Source organism: Macaca fascicularis, chromosome 2, assembly GCF_037993035.2.
Source record: "Macaca fascicularis isolate 582-1 chromosome 2, T2T-MFA8v1.1".
Classification (NCBI taxonomy): Eukaryota; Metazoa; Chordata; class Mammalia; order Primates; family Cercopithecidae; genus Macaca; species Macaca fascicularis.
This window is the reverse complement of record NC_088376.1, coordinates 186,022,296-186,038,554: the sequence shown is the minus strand read 5'-3', so window position 1 is coordinate 186,038,554 and position 16,259 is coordinate 186,022,296. Positions and strand designations below refer to the sequence as shown.

General features: G+C 36.6%; 1 protein-coding gene across 8 annotated transcripts in view; it reads left to right on the top strand.

Annotated features, from left to right (window-relative positions):
* The first annotated feature begins 952 nt into the window (after positions 1 to 952).
* Positions 953 to 16,259, top strand: part of EPHA6 (EPH receptor A6) — a 930,448-nt gene continuing 915,141 nt past the window's right edge. For 6 of the 8 annotated variants that reach the window (XM_065539279.2, XM_045385337.3, XM_005548367.5 and 3 more), the window contains exon 1: positions 953 to 2,622. In XM_065539279.2, coding sequence (XP_065395351.1) covers positions 2,235 to 2,622 — 388 coding nt within the window. In that variant the 5' untranslated portion in view covers positions 953 to 2,234. The remainder of the gene's footprint in view (positions 2,623 to 16,259) is intronic. The other 2 variants (XM_074033638.1, XM_045385341.3) reach the window with 1 other exon arrangement.

Below are 16,259 nucleotides of genomic sequence, written 5' to 3'. Positions count from 1 at the left end.
TTTATATCATAATGGTCATAATGTCGCCTTTTTATTTGACAACTGAGTTTATAAACTCTAAAATGAGTTTGCAAGTGCCCATGTGGTCAATGAATATCAGTAAGAGTGGCAAAATGAGTATCAAAATCAGATTTTACTCTTTTAAGTGCCAATATATAAATTCCACACATGGTATCTTTTTAGAAATGATCTGCATGTATTTAAGTTGGCGTGGACACCTTCAAAGAGAGGCAGAGGTGTATGAATTCCTAATGAGGATGAGTACAGTCACCAATCAGAACCCTTCCTCACATTCTCGAAATCGCTTGTATTTCGCATTTCTCTCCACGCAGCAGAATTTTTGACGTGGGACATTTCTTGCTCTCCTCTCTTTCCTTCCAATTTACCGTAAGGCATTAAGTGAAACGTCTTCAGCTACGGTGTGTGGCACAAAAACATCGCAGCGGAGAAAGGCATGGAATGGAAGGGTCCTTTCCCTTCCAAAACTCTGTAAGCGTCAAACGCCAACCCTCGCCTCCTTCATCTCCTGCTCCTCTGACTTGTCAGTGTGCCATTTCCCTCCTGTGCCTTCTGTCCAACTGGAAAATACCGTCTATCCTTTACAATCCGCTACTTTCTCTCCTCTGTTCACATTTCTCCATTGCCATCAACATTTTTTCAAAACATTCCGACGGGTTTTGAAGTGGGGTTTTCAACCTCCCTCGACTGTGATAGCCGAAGTCCCCTTAAGAAAGAAAAATGATGTTGGAAATAATAGTAACGAATAAAGTATCACAGAAATCCCCACCCAAGCGATACGGTTTCCTTGACGCGCCCTTAACCAACCCGTTAAGTTTAGCCTGACAGCATCCCTCCCCTCCTTTGGGTTCCTCGCCTGAGGAGCCGCCTCCACCTGCGAGCGGTGCAGGCATTTTCGTTGTCGACTAACCCCCTCTAGCGCCGAACTGGCGGCATCCGAACCGCGGCTGCCAGGCCGGGAGCAGGCTGGGCTTGGCCGGGCTCTGCAGCGCTCCCGGCTCCGTCCCTGCTCTGGGCGCCCGCCTCGGCCGCGGGGCGAGGTGGTGGGGACCGCGGACGCCGAGGGTCCTCTCAGTCAGCACGCCGTGTTACCCCGGCCCTGGGGCTGGGGCCGCGGAGTCCTACCAAGTGGCCCGCACCGCAGCTTCCGGGCGACCCGAGCGCGGGGAGGGAGTGGGTGCCGCGAGGGGGCGGCTCGTGCAGGGAGAGCCGTCCGCCCACGGCGCCCCTGCGCTGCTGTGGATGTGGCCACGCGCCACTCGGCCCTTGGACTGCTAGGAAAGCGCGGCCCGACGCCACCACGCCGTGGACGCTTGGGGACCCCTGAATCCCAGCGTCAAGGCTGCGACGATGCTCGTGACCTCCACCGCGAAGTCACCTCCGCAAGGCGACGCAAAGACCTCGGCGAGCCCGGGCGCCGTGCACCCGCCACTTTCCAGACTGATGTGACCCCTTTTTGCTGCTTCCTCCCCGCGTTTTGCTTTTCTAGAACTGGAAGCCTCGGATGCGGCTACTGCCCTGAGGCGCTCGCTCTGGTGGTCAAGTTTGGGCGACCCGCGCGGAGGAGGGTCGGGCTGACCGCCGCCGGCGAGCTCTCCCCGGACGGGAGCGCCTGTCCGCGGCACTCATCCCCTCCAGCGGTGGAAATGGGGAGAAGTAAGTGGGAGGCGGTGTCTGGAGCTGACTCCTCTTAAAACGGTCGGCGCCGCTGCTATGAAATGGGCGGCTAAGTGCTTGTGGGACTAAGGGCGGCCTCGGAGATGCCCGGCAAGCGGCTGCCACGGCCAGAGCGCGGCGCAGACGCGGCCGAGTCGGAGGTGTGCGCGGCACGAGCCGCTGCCCACGCCGCTCAGGCCAGGGGCTGAGGGCTCAGTCCGCACCTTGCTCCAACCACTCGCAGCTCCGTTGAGCCGCCTCGTCCGCCTGGCTCTCCTCGCACTGGCCAGAGGAAAGTTCCCGCGACCCCCACGCCTCTTCACAGCTGCTGCGCCTCCCCTGCTTTTGGCTCCGCAAGTGCTCACTTGAGTCGGGAGAGGTCCTCGGGCCGCCCCAACTGCCCACCCCACCTGGCAGTCCCTCCCCGCCCCCGTCCTCGCGGTGAGGCGCTCCCCGCCCCCTCACTCCCCTCCCCCAAACCACAGCCCGAGCTCGCTCCTGCGCGCGCGCTCTCTCGGGCCCAAGTGAATAGTCCTCGCGCGAGCGGGACACTGTGGTGGATGCAATTCCCCTCGCCTCCAGCCGCGAGGAGCTCCCCGGCGCCTCAGGCAGCGTCTTCCTCCGAAGCAGCTGCACCTGCACCTGGGCAGCCTGGACCCTCGTGCCTTGTCCCCGGGACCTCGCGCGGGGGGCGCCCCGGGACACCCCCTGCGGGCCGGGTGGAGGAGGAAGAGGAGGAGGAGGAGGAAGAAGACGTGGACAAGGACCCCCATCCTACCCAGAACACCTGCCTGCGCTGCCGCCACTTCTCTTTAAGGGAGAGGAGAAGAGAGCCGAGGAGAACCATGGGGGGCTGCGAAGTCCGGGAATTTCTTTTGCAATTTGGTTTCTTCTTGCCTCTGCTGACAGCATGGCCAGGCGACTGCAGTCACGTCTCCAACAACCAAGGTAAGGGACGGGGCGGAGGAGCGGGAGTGGGTGGGAGGAGGAGGATGTTTGAAGAACCAGGGCACTGGTTGCCTCCGGCAGGTAACTTTGTCCAGGGGTCAGCGTCTCCTGGCTCGCCACACGAGGGGGCTGAGGATGTCCCCTTACCATAGCGCCCTGTCTACACCGCCCGGGACGGTGACCCCACGGGCCAGGATACCTTGTGCTTCTAAATGTCTTTAAATGGTAGCGTGAGCATATCAGCTGCATTTGCGTCCCACCGCTGTCGCCCGTGGGACCGCTCCCCGCTGCTCTGTCTCCACCGGAGGTCAGGCTCCGTGGCACAGACTTAATATGAGACTTCTGGCTCTTGGTGGTCGCTCATCTCAGGGGAACGTTCTCCCACATGCCTTCTTGAAAGGCAGGGTGCTCCCGCTGTGCCCCGTGACCAGTTATCAGCCCTTCCCCTCCCCTCCGGTGAGTCTGCCGCCCTCGCCCAGCCTCAGTCCCCAGGCTTCATCTACCATCCGGGCCACCGAAGTAGACTTATTCGAAATTCTTCCTAGACCAGATGCCCCAGATCTGTGTTGGGGTTTCATATTCTTGCAGGCGGGGAGTAGAAAAGCATTTAGGGTGAATTTCCAAGTTGTGAATATCCTATTCATGAAGTCAAGTCACTGACAGATTTCTTGGAGGACTTTGTTTCGGTGGGTAAAGTGGTAAAGTGGAGGTGAACAATGTGTAAAAAGTGATGGAAAACCCTTAGAATATTTGAGCATTTTCCGTTTTTCTATTCATACAGCCTTCATGAAATATATCTCATTGTATTTTTGCTGTGAATAAAGATCTATAAGAATTACCACCTGCATATTCTAAGTCCTTTCAGACTAAGCATGAAACAACCATAAAAGTTTTCCAGCGTGTACCTGGCTAGATGTTCTCTCATTCGTGCTCTAATGACCAACCGATGTGTCCCTTCAAGTATTGTGTGTGGTGGTCAGTTACAGTTATCATTTAACGTATAAGGCATGTGTTTCAGAGTCTCGAAGTAATTTGCAGGTATGAAAATGGAGGTCAGATGGCTTGAAAGTGTTCACTTTTTGTGTGACAAGGAAAAGGTTAAGGGAGAAAACAAACAACACAGCATTCTTTTTTGTCATCAACATATATGGCCATTTATTATTCAGAATCAGAATAAAATATAATTATTAAGTTCTCATTTATACAGTGATACTTTGGCATATTTTCCTAATTATTACAGTTATTTTAAACTGACAGAATGCAATCACAAATGTGTAAGTGAATTTGGAAACCATACATAACCCTCATGACTTTGAAGATAGATCACATAATAGATACCAGTTACAGTGTCGTGTTTTGCTGTGGTGGTATATACCATCACACTACATCCTCATTTGTTTTCGAAGACTATTGGTATAAAATATTGAATAGATAGTTACTTCATTTCTGTGAAGATAGAAGATTGTTAAAAAAAAAAGTGTAACGATTACCCTTTTTTGTTATAAGGAGAGAAAACAATTTTTAATAATTGGAAAGTCAGACATTGATATTGTACTTTATAATAGTAAATAGGGATACTAGAGATGAATACTTTGAGAGTCGAGTGTACTAGAAGTTTATAACAGTTGTTCGCATGCAATAATTTCCCCAAACAACGTTTATTTATTTAAATACCTGTGATACATCAGTAACTACCGTAGGCCCCGGGGATACTAACATAAATAAAACAGGTATCTGCATCTACAAATGACCCTAAAGTGCCATTGTGCTAAAATGTGTCCTGTTAAAGCATGAACTTTCAGACATTCATAGTAAATTTAAAAGCATTGAGGTGTTATTTATTAACCTCTTCTAGTAATTTGTATTTGCATATCCATTTTAATGACTTTCTCATAGTATTTACAGAAGTTTGACCTAGAATATATGCCAAACATATGTAATTTATTTATTTTTATTAATTAGCTAAACTTAGTGAATGAGTATTATCCAATTTTCCCATCAGTTAAATAGAAGCATTAAAGATTGTCTACTTAAACTCTTAATTTGAATTTGTGTTGATACACTGATAGCACAGGTTGTGCATAAGAGTACAGTGGGCAAAATAGTACCTGAAGGTTAAATTGGATAAAATTTAGGTGACTTCTTCAAAAGAACATTATAAAGTATAGTCAGAATTTTTATCAGACAAAAATGATTATTTATAAAGTGATGCTTTTACAGTCTAAAGTCATAGTGAATAGAAATTTTTCCTGATGAGATAACTTTCAAATATTGAAATCATCACACTAAATGGTTAATAAAATGCTATGTTTCTAAATGTTATTCTTAAAAGCGTTTTAGGGATATTTTCCTTATTTATAGTTTCATAATAGGTACAATAAATCAAAGCATGTTTTTAAACCTGGAAAACATGAGACATTATAGAATTATATGTACTCAACTTGGAAAGATTAATGTTAAATATAAATTTGATTTATTATACACATAAAAATAAACAGTAATATAATTCATATTTAGTTTTGAGAAGATAGTTTTAATTGTCCAATAATTTTCACTTTAAAGGCTAATGGAATGTTTTAATTTTGAAATTTGTTATTTTATAGAGGATAAAGTTACATTTGTGTGTAACTTCTTCCTGATTAAAGATATTCACAAAGTAAAATTTTAATGTTATATATCTGTTTTACCAAATTATATGACATCTTTCATGGCTGAAAAGAATGGATTCACCTTTCCCACAACCCCCACCCCATCCCCATTTTTCCGTTATAAGCAAGGTAAAATGATGATGATAATGACAAAAAAGTAAACTATCTCATTCTTTTAACATGGTGCTGACAGTAACTTGACTGTAGAAAGGATCTCTTCTCTTGTCTTTTAACTGTGTGAAGCTGACTGTAAAGATGAAATAAATCAATTTGACTCTCTCTTCCTATTAACCAAACCTCCTTGAATCGATCAGAAAGTCCAGGTGCTTCCTAGATCACTTCATCTGATTGAATAAGTGGAAACATAAATTGTGTTTAAATCTCTCTCATAGTCCATTAATTTTCCCTGTATTTAAAACCACAGTATTAATTAAGTGTTGGTAATTTTTATTTTAAAAAGATTTTATCTTTTCAAGGAATATAGCCTCTCATTTCTGTACTAGACACTTACATGAATATAAAACACAGTCTTGCTTCATGTATAAGCTCACCATTTATCGTATATCACAGTGGCCAGTAGACACCAGGGATCCATTTTTTCCAAGATTATTCTGCAGCAAATACAACTTTATAGCCTAAATGAGTTGATGCATATCTAAGGGTGTGGCCCATGCTTTTAAAAAATAATCAATTGCATACTCAAATAATTCAATTAAGTCAAAATATGGTTTGGGTAAATGAGTCTAGTGAACTTATTTTATTACCAATACTTTGTGAGTCGATTTTCCCCCCAGGCAATTCAATGACAAACAAAATAAACAAGCAAAACAATAGTGTGGTTGATTTCATTAAATTTATTAATTTGAGTGAATCAACTGCATAATCCACTGAGTTGTATATAAATACAAGTAAATATAAGCAGAAAAACATCTGTTTAACAAAATTCATGGCCTAAAATTAGTTTTATCCATAAGTTTTATTCACAAACTCTGAATATTGTTCTTATATTTATAGAAATGGAGACATTGAGGAAGTTTTTAAAGAATGTTCAAAAATGAACATTAAAATAATGAAAATATTAACAATTTTGTTAAATTAGGAACACTGGATTACTTAGAAAGAATGTTTCTGAAAGACCATTTAGAAGAAATTAGTTTTTGAGGATAAACTATGTATAGATGTAGGGGTTCCAGAAATTGTTATCAGATCACTTCTTGTTAGTCATAAGTATAAATACAACTTAGAATATAATTTTACTATACATTTACAATATAAAATAAGTAATTGTATAATTAATCATTATTGATTAGCATCCACAGTACAGAGATAAAATGTTTTCATGCAGCTCCAGCAGTGATCATCTAAGTGTTGTTTGTTCTGGTCCTGGGATAATACTATATCTAGAAAAAATTTTCTTGCACAGAAATTATACATAATCCTTAAGGAACTCTTCTTCAAACAAAAAATGACATAGATGAATATAGTTAAAGTTAATATAATATTCTTGAGTATAGCACTTCTATATGAATTTCCTAAGGGAAATGTATATATCTTTTGGTACAGGGTAAATTAATGATTAAATTACATCCTTTTACTTCTTTGTTACTTTTACATCACAAAATAAGTGTTAAAAAATATTAGAGTAGAAAGCCTTATGTTTGTTTCTTCACTAATCATTGCTACTATAAACGACTAGTATAAGTGACTTAAGTACAAAAGATAGAAATTTCCCTCTACCAACCCTCTTTCCCTATCATCATTTCAGTAACTCTCCCTCTCTCTTTTCCTCTCCTACCTCTCACACACAACTGCTTCTGACTACATGCTTCATTTCTTCTAAATGGTGAAAGAATAGATCCCACTTCACGCTGTTCATCAACCAGGGCCCAACAGGAATAGAAATTTTTTCATTGTACCCTTGACTCACCATCTTGGGATTACAAACATGCTGGAAATCAATATATGTAGTTAAGTGATCAAAATAGGTTGACTTTGTCTAACATACATTGTCAATCATGTAACCAAACTAAATTAATACAGGATCAAATTGCATACCTCTACAGAGTTCTATTCAACTTGTAATTTAATCAGACTGACATTTAAACAAACTGAAGATATATTCTGTTCTTGCATTATTTTATTGAGTATTGTTTTCTGTAATCTAAAATTTAGATTATGGATTTAAAAGAAAAGATAAATAAGGCACGTGCTCTCATGGAATTTGGGTAAATAAAACAGTAAAGGTTGTAAGAATTATGTATGGATGAAGCAACAAAGGCATTAAGAAATAACAAGGGAGATGTGCTATTTGAAATGGGACAGTTGGAAAGACTTTGAAGGTGACATTGAAACCTCATTCTCAGGAGAGAGAAGTCATTCTGCAGAGTGGGAAGAAGTGCATAACACGTAGTGGAAACTGCCTGAGCAAGGGTCTTGAAGAGAAATGAGCTTGACACACTTGAAAAACTGAGTCCGGGGTGACTGAAACTTACTTTGCAAGGAAGAGAGTTGCAGCAAGTGAGGTCTGAAAGATAGTCAGGAACCAGAGTCCTCAGAGTAGAATAAGATCCATGTTAAGAAGCTGAGTTTTTAATATTATCCCAGGTAAAACATGAATCTATAGGGAGGTTTTGACCAACTGAGTAAAATGAACCAATTTACCTTTTAATAGCACCATGACTAGTGAACGAAAGCTTAATTGGGAGATGACAAGAGTAGAATTGGGAGTCAGTTGCAGTTTTCCGGACGAGGTGTATGGTGGCCTGGCCTAGAGTGGTGGCAGTGGAGACGGAGAGAAGAAGATGGGTTTGAAATATGTTTTGTAAATAGAATTCATGGGAACATCTTGTCTTTATAGAGAAATACACGCAAGAAGCCCAGATAAATTTTTCATTGTTCCCCATTAAAATTACCTTACTAAACATTGATAATTGTCAAGGGATAGGGAGGATGAAGTAGAACAAAACCATGTAGCAAGGCTGGGATGTGTATTTTCCACTTTATTCAGTTCAAACAATAATTTAAAACATAATTTTAATAGGGCAGTTTTGTTATTTCAAACCATTGTACATAAGGTAAACTCATTTGGATCAACAAATGCAATTTGATTCATTTCTGACATGGTAACTTTTTATATGTAGTTATTTTTTGTCAGTGGATGACTGCATAAGTATGTAGGCACATCTTCATTAGGCAATATAGTAAGCCAACAGAGTCTAGGTTTTAGCTAATAAAGAGCAATATTTGAGGATTTGACGTATGTACCAGTTTTATTCATCTCTGTTATCATCAAATTACTGTTATTGAAAACACAAATTCTAAGTGATCCTGGATATAGAATGATGTGTTTTCAGATCCTTTCAATTATACTTATCTCTCTATTTTGTTTAAATGAAGGAGTGTTCAGCAAGACCTAGGAAATGAGATTTCAGGGTATGTGATATTTTTGGGGATGGAGTGAGGGAAGAAACTGTTATACTTTTAAGTAAACAGTAGTAAATTTTATGCAATTAAAAATTTTATCTGAGCAATTAATTATTATTTTGAGTTACCTTTGAATACTACTACATGAAAATAATTATTAAATATAGAGAACATAAAAATTCTTAACACTGTTATACACTATTTTTTAGAAAATTCATATTCTGGAGATACTTCATTTAAATGTTTCTGAATGTATTTAAATATATATCCAAATGCAATAAATCTTACATTTTACTTTAGTGCTTTAAAATGTTCTAGAAAATACTATTCTTATAGTTATTTCCTTTAAATAAACTGTATAACTTCTTATAGGCTATACTGTTTCAGTTTTCAACTATAAATTCTCTAAAACAAAATGATTAATTATTTAAGCAGATATTTATTGCCTGCTATATGGCTAGGCAGTGTATTTGCCATACATAAAGGTTCAAAGAGAACTTTTTTTCGCAGAATATATGATCCAGTAAAGAGTTTACAGTCTGTTTCCAGATCTGATAGGAAGAATTTCTGTTTCCTCAAAATCAAATTCAATGAAGTATAAAAGTTTTAAAAACATATTTGTTATATGACAGTATTTACCAATTAGCCCAAATAATAAAGATTTATATACCGTTTATTTAAAAATATCTATTATTTTATTACATTTTATTTTAAAGTTAAGATAATAAGTCACTCAGCAACCATGGATTTAATACCAGGCGTTATGCTAAGTATTGAGGTTACACAAAGATTATCCTCACATTCTGTGGTCTTGAATCTCAGTTAGCATACTGGCATTTTATATTTTGAGTGATCGATATTTATTTTTCAATTACTTGATGGTTTCTATAAGATGAAGAATTTTGTAGTAAATGATGTCGCATGGGAGAAAGGGAAGAGAGTAAAGAATTACTGTGTACCGTTTGTGTTTTATTTGTAAGTTGCTTCACAAGACTCTTCTGATGTTAGTTGTATGATTTGACAGATACTCTACTTAATTACATAAAAATGTATAAATATGCATTTTTACAAACATGTTCATATGTACAAAAGATAAATATTTCACACATTTAATGACTTACCATGGACTGATGTGTGAGTTGAGCTTTTGTTCAAAATATGTTAGACTGGCATTTTTTATATATTTTGGTGTGCTTGTTTTTCGTGGGTTAGTTACTAAAAAGTGTAATTCATGTTGAAGATGCTAAGTTTCCTATTTCAAATAGTAGCAATTGTATGTTTTAACTGAGCTTTGTGAGAATTGGGATGAAAGTGTGTATTTTCACTCCAGGTCCTGAAAAATATATTGAGCTAGTTTCCCAGGATTCTGAGTCCTCCAGCTTTTGGCCTATTTGGTGACCTGTGCTTGATAGGTGTAATGGACAACTCATTGTGCTTCCTACTATTTCACTTTGTAACTTCAAGTGTAAAAGGCATACTTTTTGATCAGAGGAAATATGAAACAACATTGCCTTAGAAAATGGATATTAAGGAGATAGAAGTATTTAGTCTATTATTTTACTCTTGTGATGTTAGATATCTTTTAGATATCTGGGTAAAAAGTAAGATACTTTTATATATAATTTAAAAGTATATTTTAAATAATTTTTATGTAATTTATTATGTTAATTCATTAATCACAGTAAATTATATATTCTCTCAGGTGACTGTACTATCATATGATACTTGTATTTTGAGCTACACGAGTGTTGCAAAGAGAAGCACATTCTTCGTACGTAGAGTATAACATCTAGAAATAGTAAAAGCACTTACTTTTAATATTTACAAAGATCCATAACTTTTTAAAAGTATAGAAACTTGCCTACTTGTGGTAATTATATTTAGATACATTAAAGCAAGTTAATAAAGATAAATGTTGTGTACTAGGAAATAAAAAAATTGCATTAATATATATTCTAAGTAAAAATTATCTAAGAATAATTGATGTGATTGACCCCGAATTTGAGTGGAATTAGTCTTGGTAGCACCCTAATTTTTATTGTTAAAGAGAGACATATTGTTCCATATGTTTCTATAAAATGACACTAATATTGCAAAACATAATTGAAATTAAATGAGTAAATAGAGAATTTAAGTATGTAGAGGCCAATAAATCAGTTATTCTGAGAACTGATATCTCATACAACTAAAATTGATTTTTAAATACAATGCATAAGGTAAGTGGCTATAAACATACCAACGATTAAAGAAAAAGAGAGTGAGGAGAAAAGCTGATTCGTGGCTCTGTTGTTTAATGATACTATTCATTAAGGATTCTCTCTGGCTGTATATATTGAACCATACTCTGGCCTAGGTCCCTTGATATTATTCTAATGTCAATTCATTGATGACAAACAATTTTAGCCAAAACTTTTTTTTAATATTAAAAATCTCTTCTTTCTCTTGAGTTAAAATGTACTTAAATAATATTTATCTCGTGAAGGCAAGTGAAAATAATTAGTAGTTGCCATGAAGTGTGATAAGAAATAGTCGAGCATCAGATTCCATTGTACAAAGTCGTAAAAGAATTTTATCAACTTTTAAAATAAAATGAAATCTATGTATTGGTCTACTTGTTAGCAATCAGCATAATGCCTCATCAAAAAATAAAGTCTGGAATATCTTGAAAAATTGTAGAATACTAGAACATTTAATGAGAGAAGTTCATTGTCACCTAGGCTATTTTATATGTTAAATTTAATGACGGAACAATCAGACATCTTCATTTTTATCTGAAAAAGAAACAGAACAACTTTGGAAGTATATACTGTTGGTGTAGCACATTTCTTTACATGGTTAGAAAAGAAGTAGAAATTAGCATGCTCCAATTTTATTGTTATTTTTACGATGCCATAGTAGAGCAAAAAGGTACTTATAGTATGATAACTTATTGTCTTATTGTGCTATGGTATAATAATTTCATTTTATAGGTTAGAAAAAAATGTAGTTCACCTAGGTTATTAAAATAACAGCTTGCTAGTTTGTTTAATAAAAATTACACATGTAAGAACCTTTATAATATTCACTACTTTACGACCAGCAATCTATTTATTTTGTTTATTTTCTTAGATTTTTCAAGAACCCTATTAACCAGAAATGTGGAATTAAATGTAGTAATTTATTTTAATGTTAGTAATCTAAAGTTTTAATAGGTTTATTAAAGCTAAATGGTATATATATATTTTAAATGCTACCAAGCCTTAAAATCAGATAAAATTTTAAACATATTTCTGTTTTAAATTTCTCAAATACTTCTTCATTGCAATATATCAGTAGTTATCTTTGGGTTTTTAAAATTTATTTATTTTAGTTTTTTTTCCTTTTATATAAATATTTAGGTTCTTAATCTCATAGGTTTTATATATAATATACTTTTTTTAGAATTCTCAAACTAGTTCGACAATAAGCAAATATTCATTCAATTTTTAAATGAAATATTTTGACACCTGTTATGTTTGATGTGTTGAGAAACAGGAGACACAAAGGCGGACCACTGCCCCAACTTGTGAGAGCTTACAGTTTAGCTAATGAGGTCAGTAAATATTTAAACAATTTTTAAATATCAAAGTTAACATGTATTCAGCTGTACAGTTGGTGAATTACCATCTACAAACTATTGTTTAGAGAAATGAAAAGTACTGTTCTCAAGGATCTAGGAACTAATATACAGAGACGTTGAGAGTAAATATTCATTCAGTATATTGGTCATGACCATATGTTAGCCATGATTTGTGTGACTCCTTAAAATGAAATAAGATCTGCCAGCTCCCTCGCCCCTTCCCTCCCACAGAGGACAGTGTGATAAAATTGAAGAGGTATAGCCGAAATTAAAATACAATATAAGATGGATAAAATGAAGAGAAATGATATAAACTTTACATACAAATAAGCTTGAGAACTTGAGAAGCTTGAGTTACACATGGGAAATGAAAATGAATCTCACATTTATCAGGATTTATCATCATGAATATATGAAAATAATTAGAGAATTAAGATGAATGACTCCTCCAGAGACCTCCATTTTTAAGTAACTGAATTAGTTTTTATGCGTTTAAAGATTAAAACTTCTGCATTTAAGGATAAAATATTAATATCCAAGTGAATGTTTTAGATTGAGCATAGAACTTTTAAGTAAGTGATGTGACTTGGCTTTTTTTAATAAAAGCTTTATCTTACTCTTTAAAAATGTTTTATTTAGTGATGAGAGCTTTCTTTAAAATATAACAACACAAAATCTAAATTTTACTAGATTCTGTATGCCTTTGTTTATTGATTATTTTACCTTTAGATGAACATAAAATTGACAATACATGTATGGTTATGATATATCCAATTTAGAATATTTCTTCAAATACCTGTAGTTACTTGTCATCCCCTATCATGTTAAATGTTTTTATTGTAATTCTCTCTTTCCTAACTGTATTAAATATTTGTTTTTAGCAGTATTGCAGAACTTTGGAATTGCTTGTATTCTTTAATATTTATCTCTAGAAATTAGGTAAATTGCTGTTTGGTAGAGCCTGTATTTTTATATTTGAGAAGCACATAGAATTAGAAATTGCTGCCAGAACTTGGTGTTTCTAAACAGAGAAAAATCAATAGCAGATTACCCATGATTAGCTGTTGACATTTAGATTTGTACTTTTAGAATGTCAAAAAGCAGTGAAAACTATCAATCTAGTTTCTGTATTATAATTATACTCCTATTTTTATATTAAACATTTTATGACCCTTCTTCCCATATATGTGATATAGCCTTTTGGAAATAATTATAATAATTAAATATGTTGATAAAAATGATGACCTTTAATAATTATTTAAAAAATTAGAGGTCTACTGATAACGCTAGTAGATTATTCCTCATTTTGAATACATCTAGGTTTTTTGGTTATAATTACAGCACTCTAGTGCAGGCATCATTTTTAAATTATGAAAATAAGTATTTTTATAAGGTTAGAGTAACATATTTCTCCTATAATCTTTATACAGTATCTAGCATGTGGTTATTTATTGCTGTCATAAAAGTTATTTTAATTCTGTGCCAGATTATATATCATAAGTCTTTGATGTGTTTTCTCTGATAGTAGATTATTTACTTAGGCTGTCAGAATCCGACTTATAACCAGACTTTACTGAATCGAACGTATTTCCAAAGTCTTCATACCTTAATTCTAAAATATTTTAGATAGACCGTAATACACACATAAGACACTTGTGATATAGATCCCGTTTTTTCAAATGCATCTCTAGTTTGGTTGGAAATTCCACTCTAGATGTGGCACTGGAATATAAGAGACTTAAATGGTACCTGTAAAAAAAAAAACCCACCAGTTTCATTTTTAGTAAATGATCCATTTACTCTCCAAGTCCAAGATTATCCTGTTCAGTGCAGTTGCTTTCAACTTCTGGTTTAAAATATGAACTTGCTCTATTCCAATGCAAAGATAGAGAATATTTTATGTGCATTGGCTATTTTCCGTGTCTTTCCATTAGCTGTTCTTAAATTGGAATGATTATAGTTTATGCTTTTATGTCTTAAGTTCTTTATATAGTCCTTATATATCTCATGTTATTTCCAAATATTTTTCCCAAGCTGTCTTTTAATTATGTTTATTACAGTTTCAAAAACAAAATGGGCTTCAGCCCTCAAGTTTTTTCACTTTTCCTTCTGAGATTTGCTTCTGAAGACTCATGCACACATTGGTCAGTAGGCGATTGTGAAATAAAATATCCATTTACCAATCACTGAATAAGTACTTCATATACTAGTGATAAGCTCCCTGACAAGAGGTTAGTTGTACAATTACAACTAATGTAACTTATTCCTAAATGGGGTTCCTTATCTTCCAATTTTAATCAGCCTAAATCCAGTCACCTAATATACATATGAAGAACAGTGTTTGACACCTGCCTGGGTGTAGGTGGATGCCAGAGGGTGGGGAAGGTAAACTCAGGCTTAGGAGGAACATTTACATGAATGGAAGCTGACACAAAAGCATGGGCATCTGGCTTTACTGCATGTGTGCACTGATCTTAAAGCCTCACACACATATGTAGTCTTCTCATTTGTCCAGCTCTGAGAAAGTTTTTCTTGAGTGGGAAAAGCTGGAAAGCAGTTGAAAGAAAGTTGAGAATTTGAGTAAGAACTAGGATGACTCTCCATGTGAAAGCAAAGAAGTTTTCTTTTCCAGTCCTCATTCCTTAACATTGAATAGTTTTGGAGTTTATGATTTTTATGGAACAATATGTATTAGTCTTTTTTGTTAATTTTTTGAGTTAAAAGATGTGTAGAGAACACTTGCCTATCCTATTTGACTTCATTTTCTAGATATGTTATGGCTTCAGGTTAATATATCATGCCTCAGAGGATGTTATGATGGCAAGTATTTCTTTTGAAGATATAAAGTGTGCCGGAAAGCAATTATACAGAATAGTGAAAACTGTTCATATACTTGGATCAATTAATTCCACTTTTATGAATTTAAATTCAAGGGAAATGACAAGGAAAAGGCAGGCCAAGAATTCTATACAAGGATTTTTCATCTCAGCCTTATTTATGAAATGGGAGAATTGGAATCAAAATAAAGGTCCCAAAATAGGAAAATATTTTCACAGAGATAACTTTATTTATTTGAAAAAAGACTCTTCAACAAGGGCATGTGCATCAACAGGAGTCCCAGATTCCTTTGCATGAATTACATGGGTAGACTTGTTGGGCTGCTAAGAGAGAACATAAGAGAGGTGACAGGAGAATAAGGAAAGAAGGCTTGCAAGAACAGTCTAATGGAGTTTCAGGGGTTACTTTAGAGTGGCTAAGAAGACAGTTAAAAATTCATGATTATTGTTCTATTTTGGGTTGTCTTTGTGGCTAGGATGTTTACTCTGTCTTCCCCCCAACATCTTTACTTTGAAAATTTTGCCAATCTGTTACACTCTGGAAAAATAAGAATATAGAAGAGAGTAATAAAAGTTCTCTGAGAAAAGAAAATCAGTTGCCCCCATCCCTGCGAAAAGAAACAAACAAACAAAAAACAAAAACAAAAAAACACAAAAAACAGAACAAAAAAAACCCTCCTAAACATACCAGAGTTTAGTTAAGTGGGGTTCTACTAAACTTTTGCCCTATCCATTTAGGCTGTTCAGAAGAACAGCTGGGCTAGGAATTTTGTTCCCATCTGATACTAAAATGAGTTCCTAATTCCTTCAGAGGAGATAACATGTACCTATTTAACATGACGGCATTCCCACAGAATTTACAAAGAGCAAAGGAATGAAAGAAAACGAAAAAAAGCTACCTATGTGTCCACGATGTGTGCTCTTTTATCAGGAAACTCAAGTCAAGAGTTTGAGAGGTGGTGTTTAGGGATACAAAAGAAATCTTAAAGGTAACCTTAAGGATATGGAATCCACTTTCATATGCTTTAGACACACCCAGCTCCCCTTCGTTTTTATGAGTGCTTAAGAGTGGCTTGTCCGTCTGTCCTTGGTTCCTGGAAATAAACCCTGGAATCAGATATTTGACCAGGG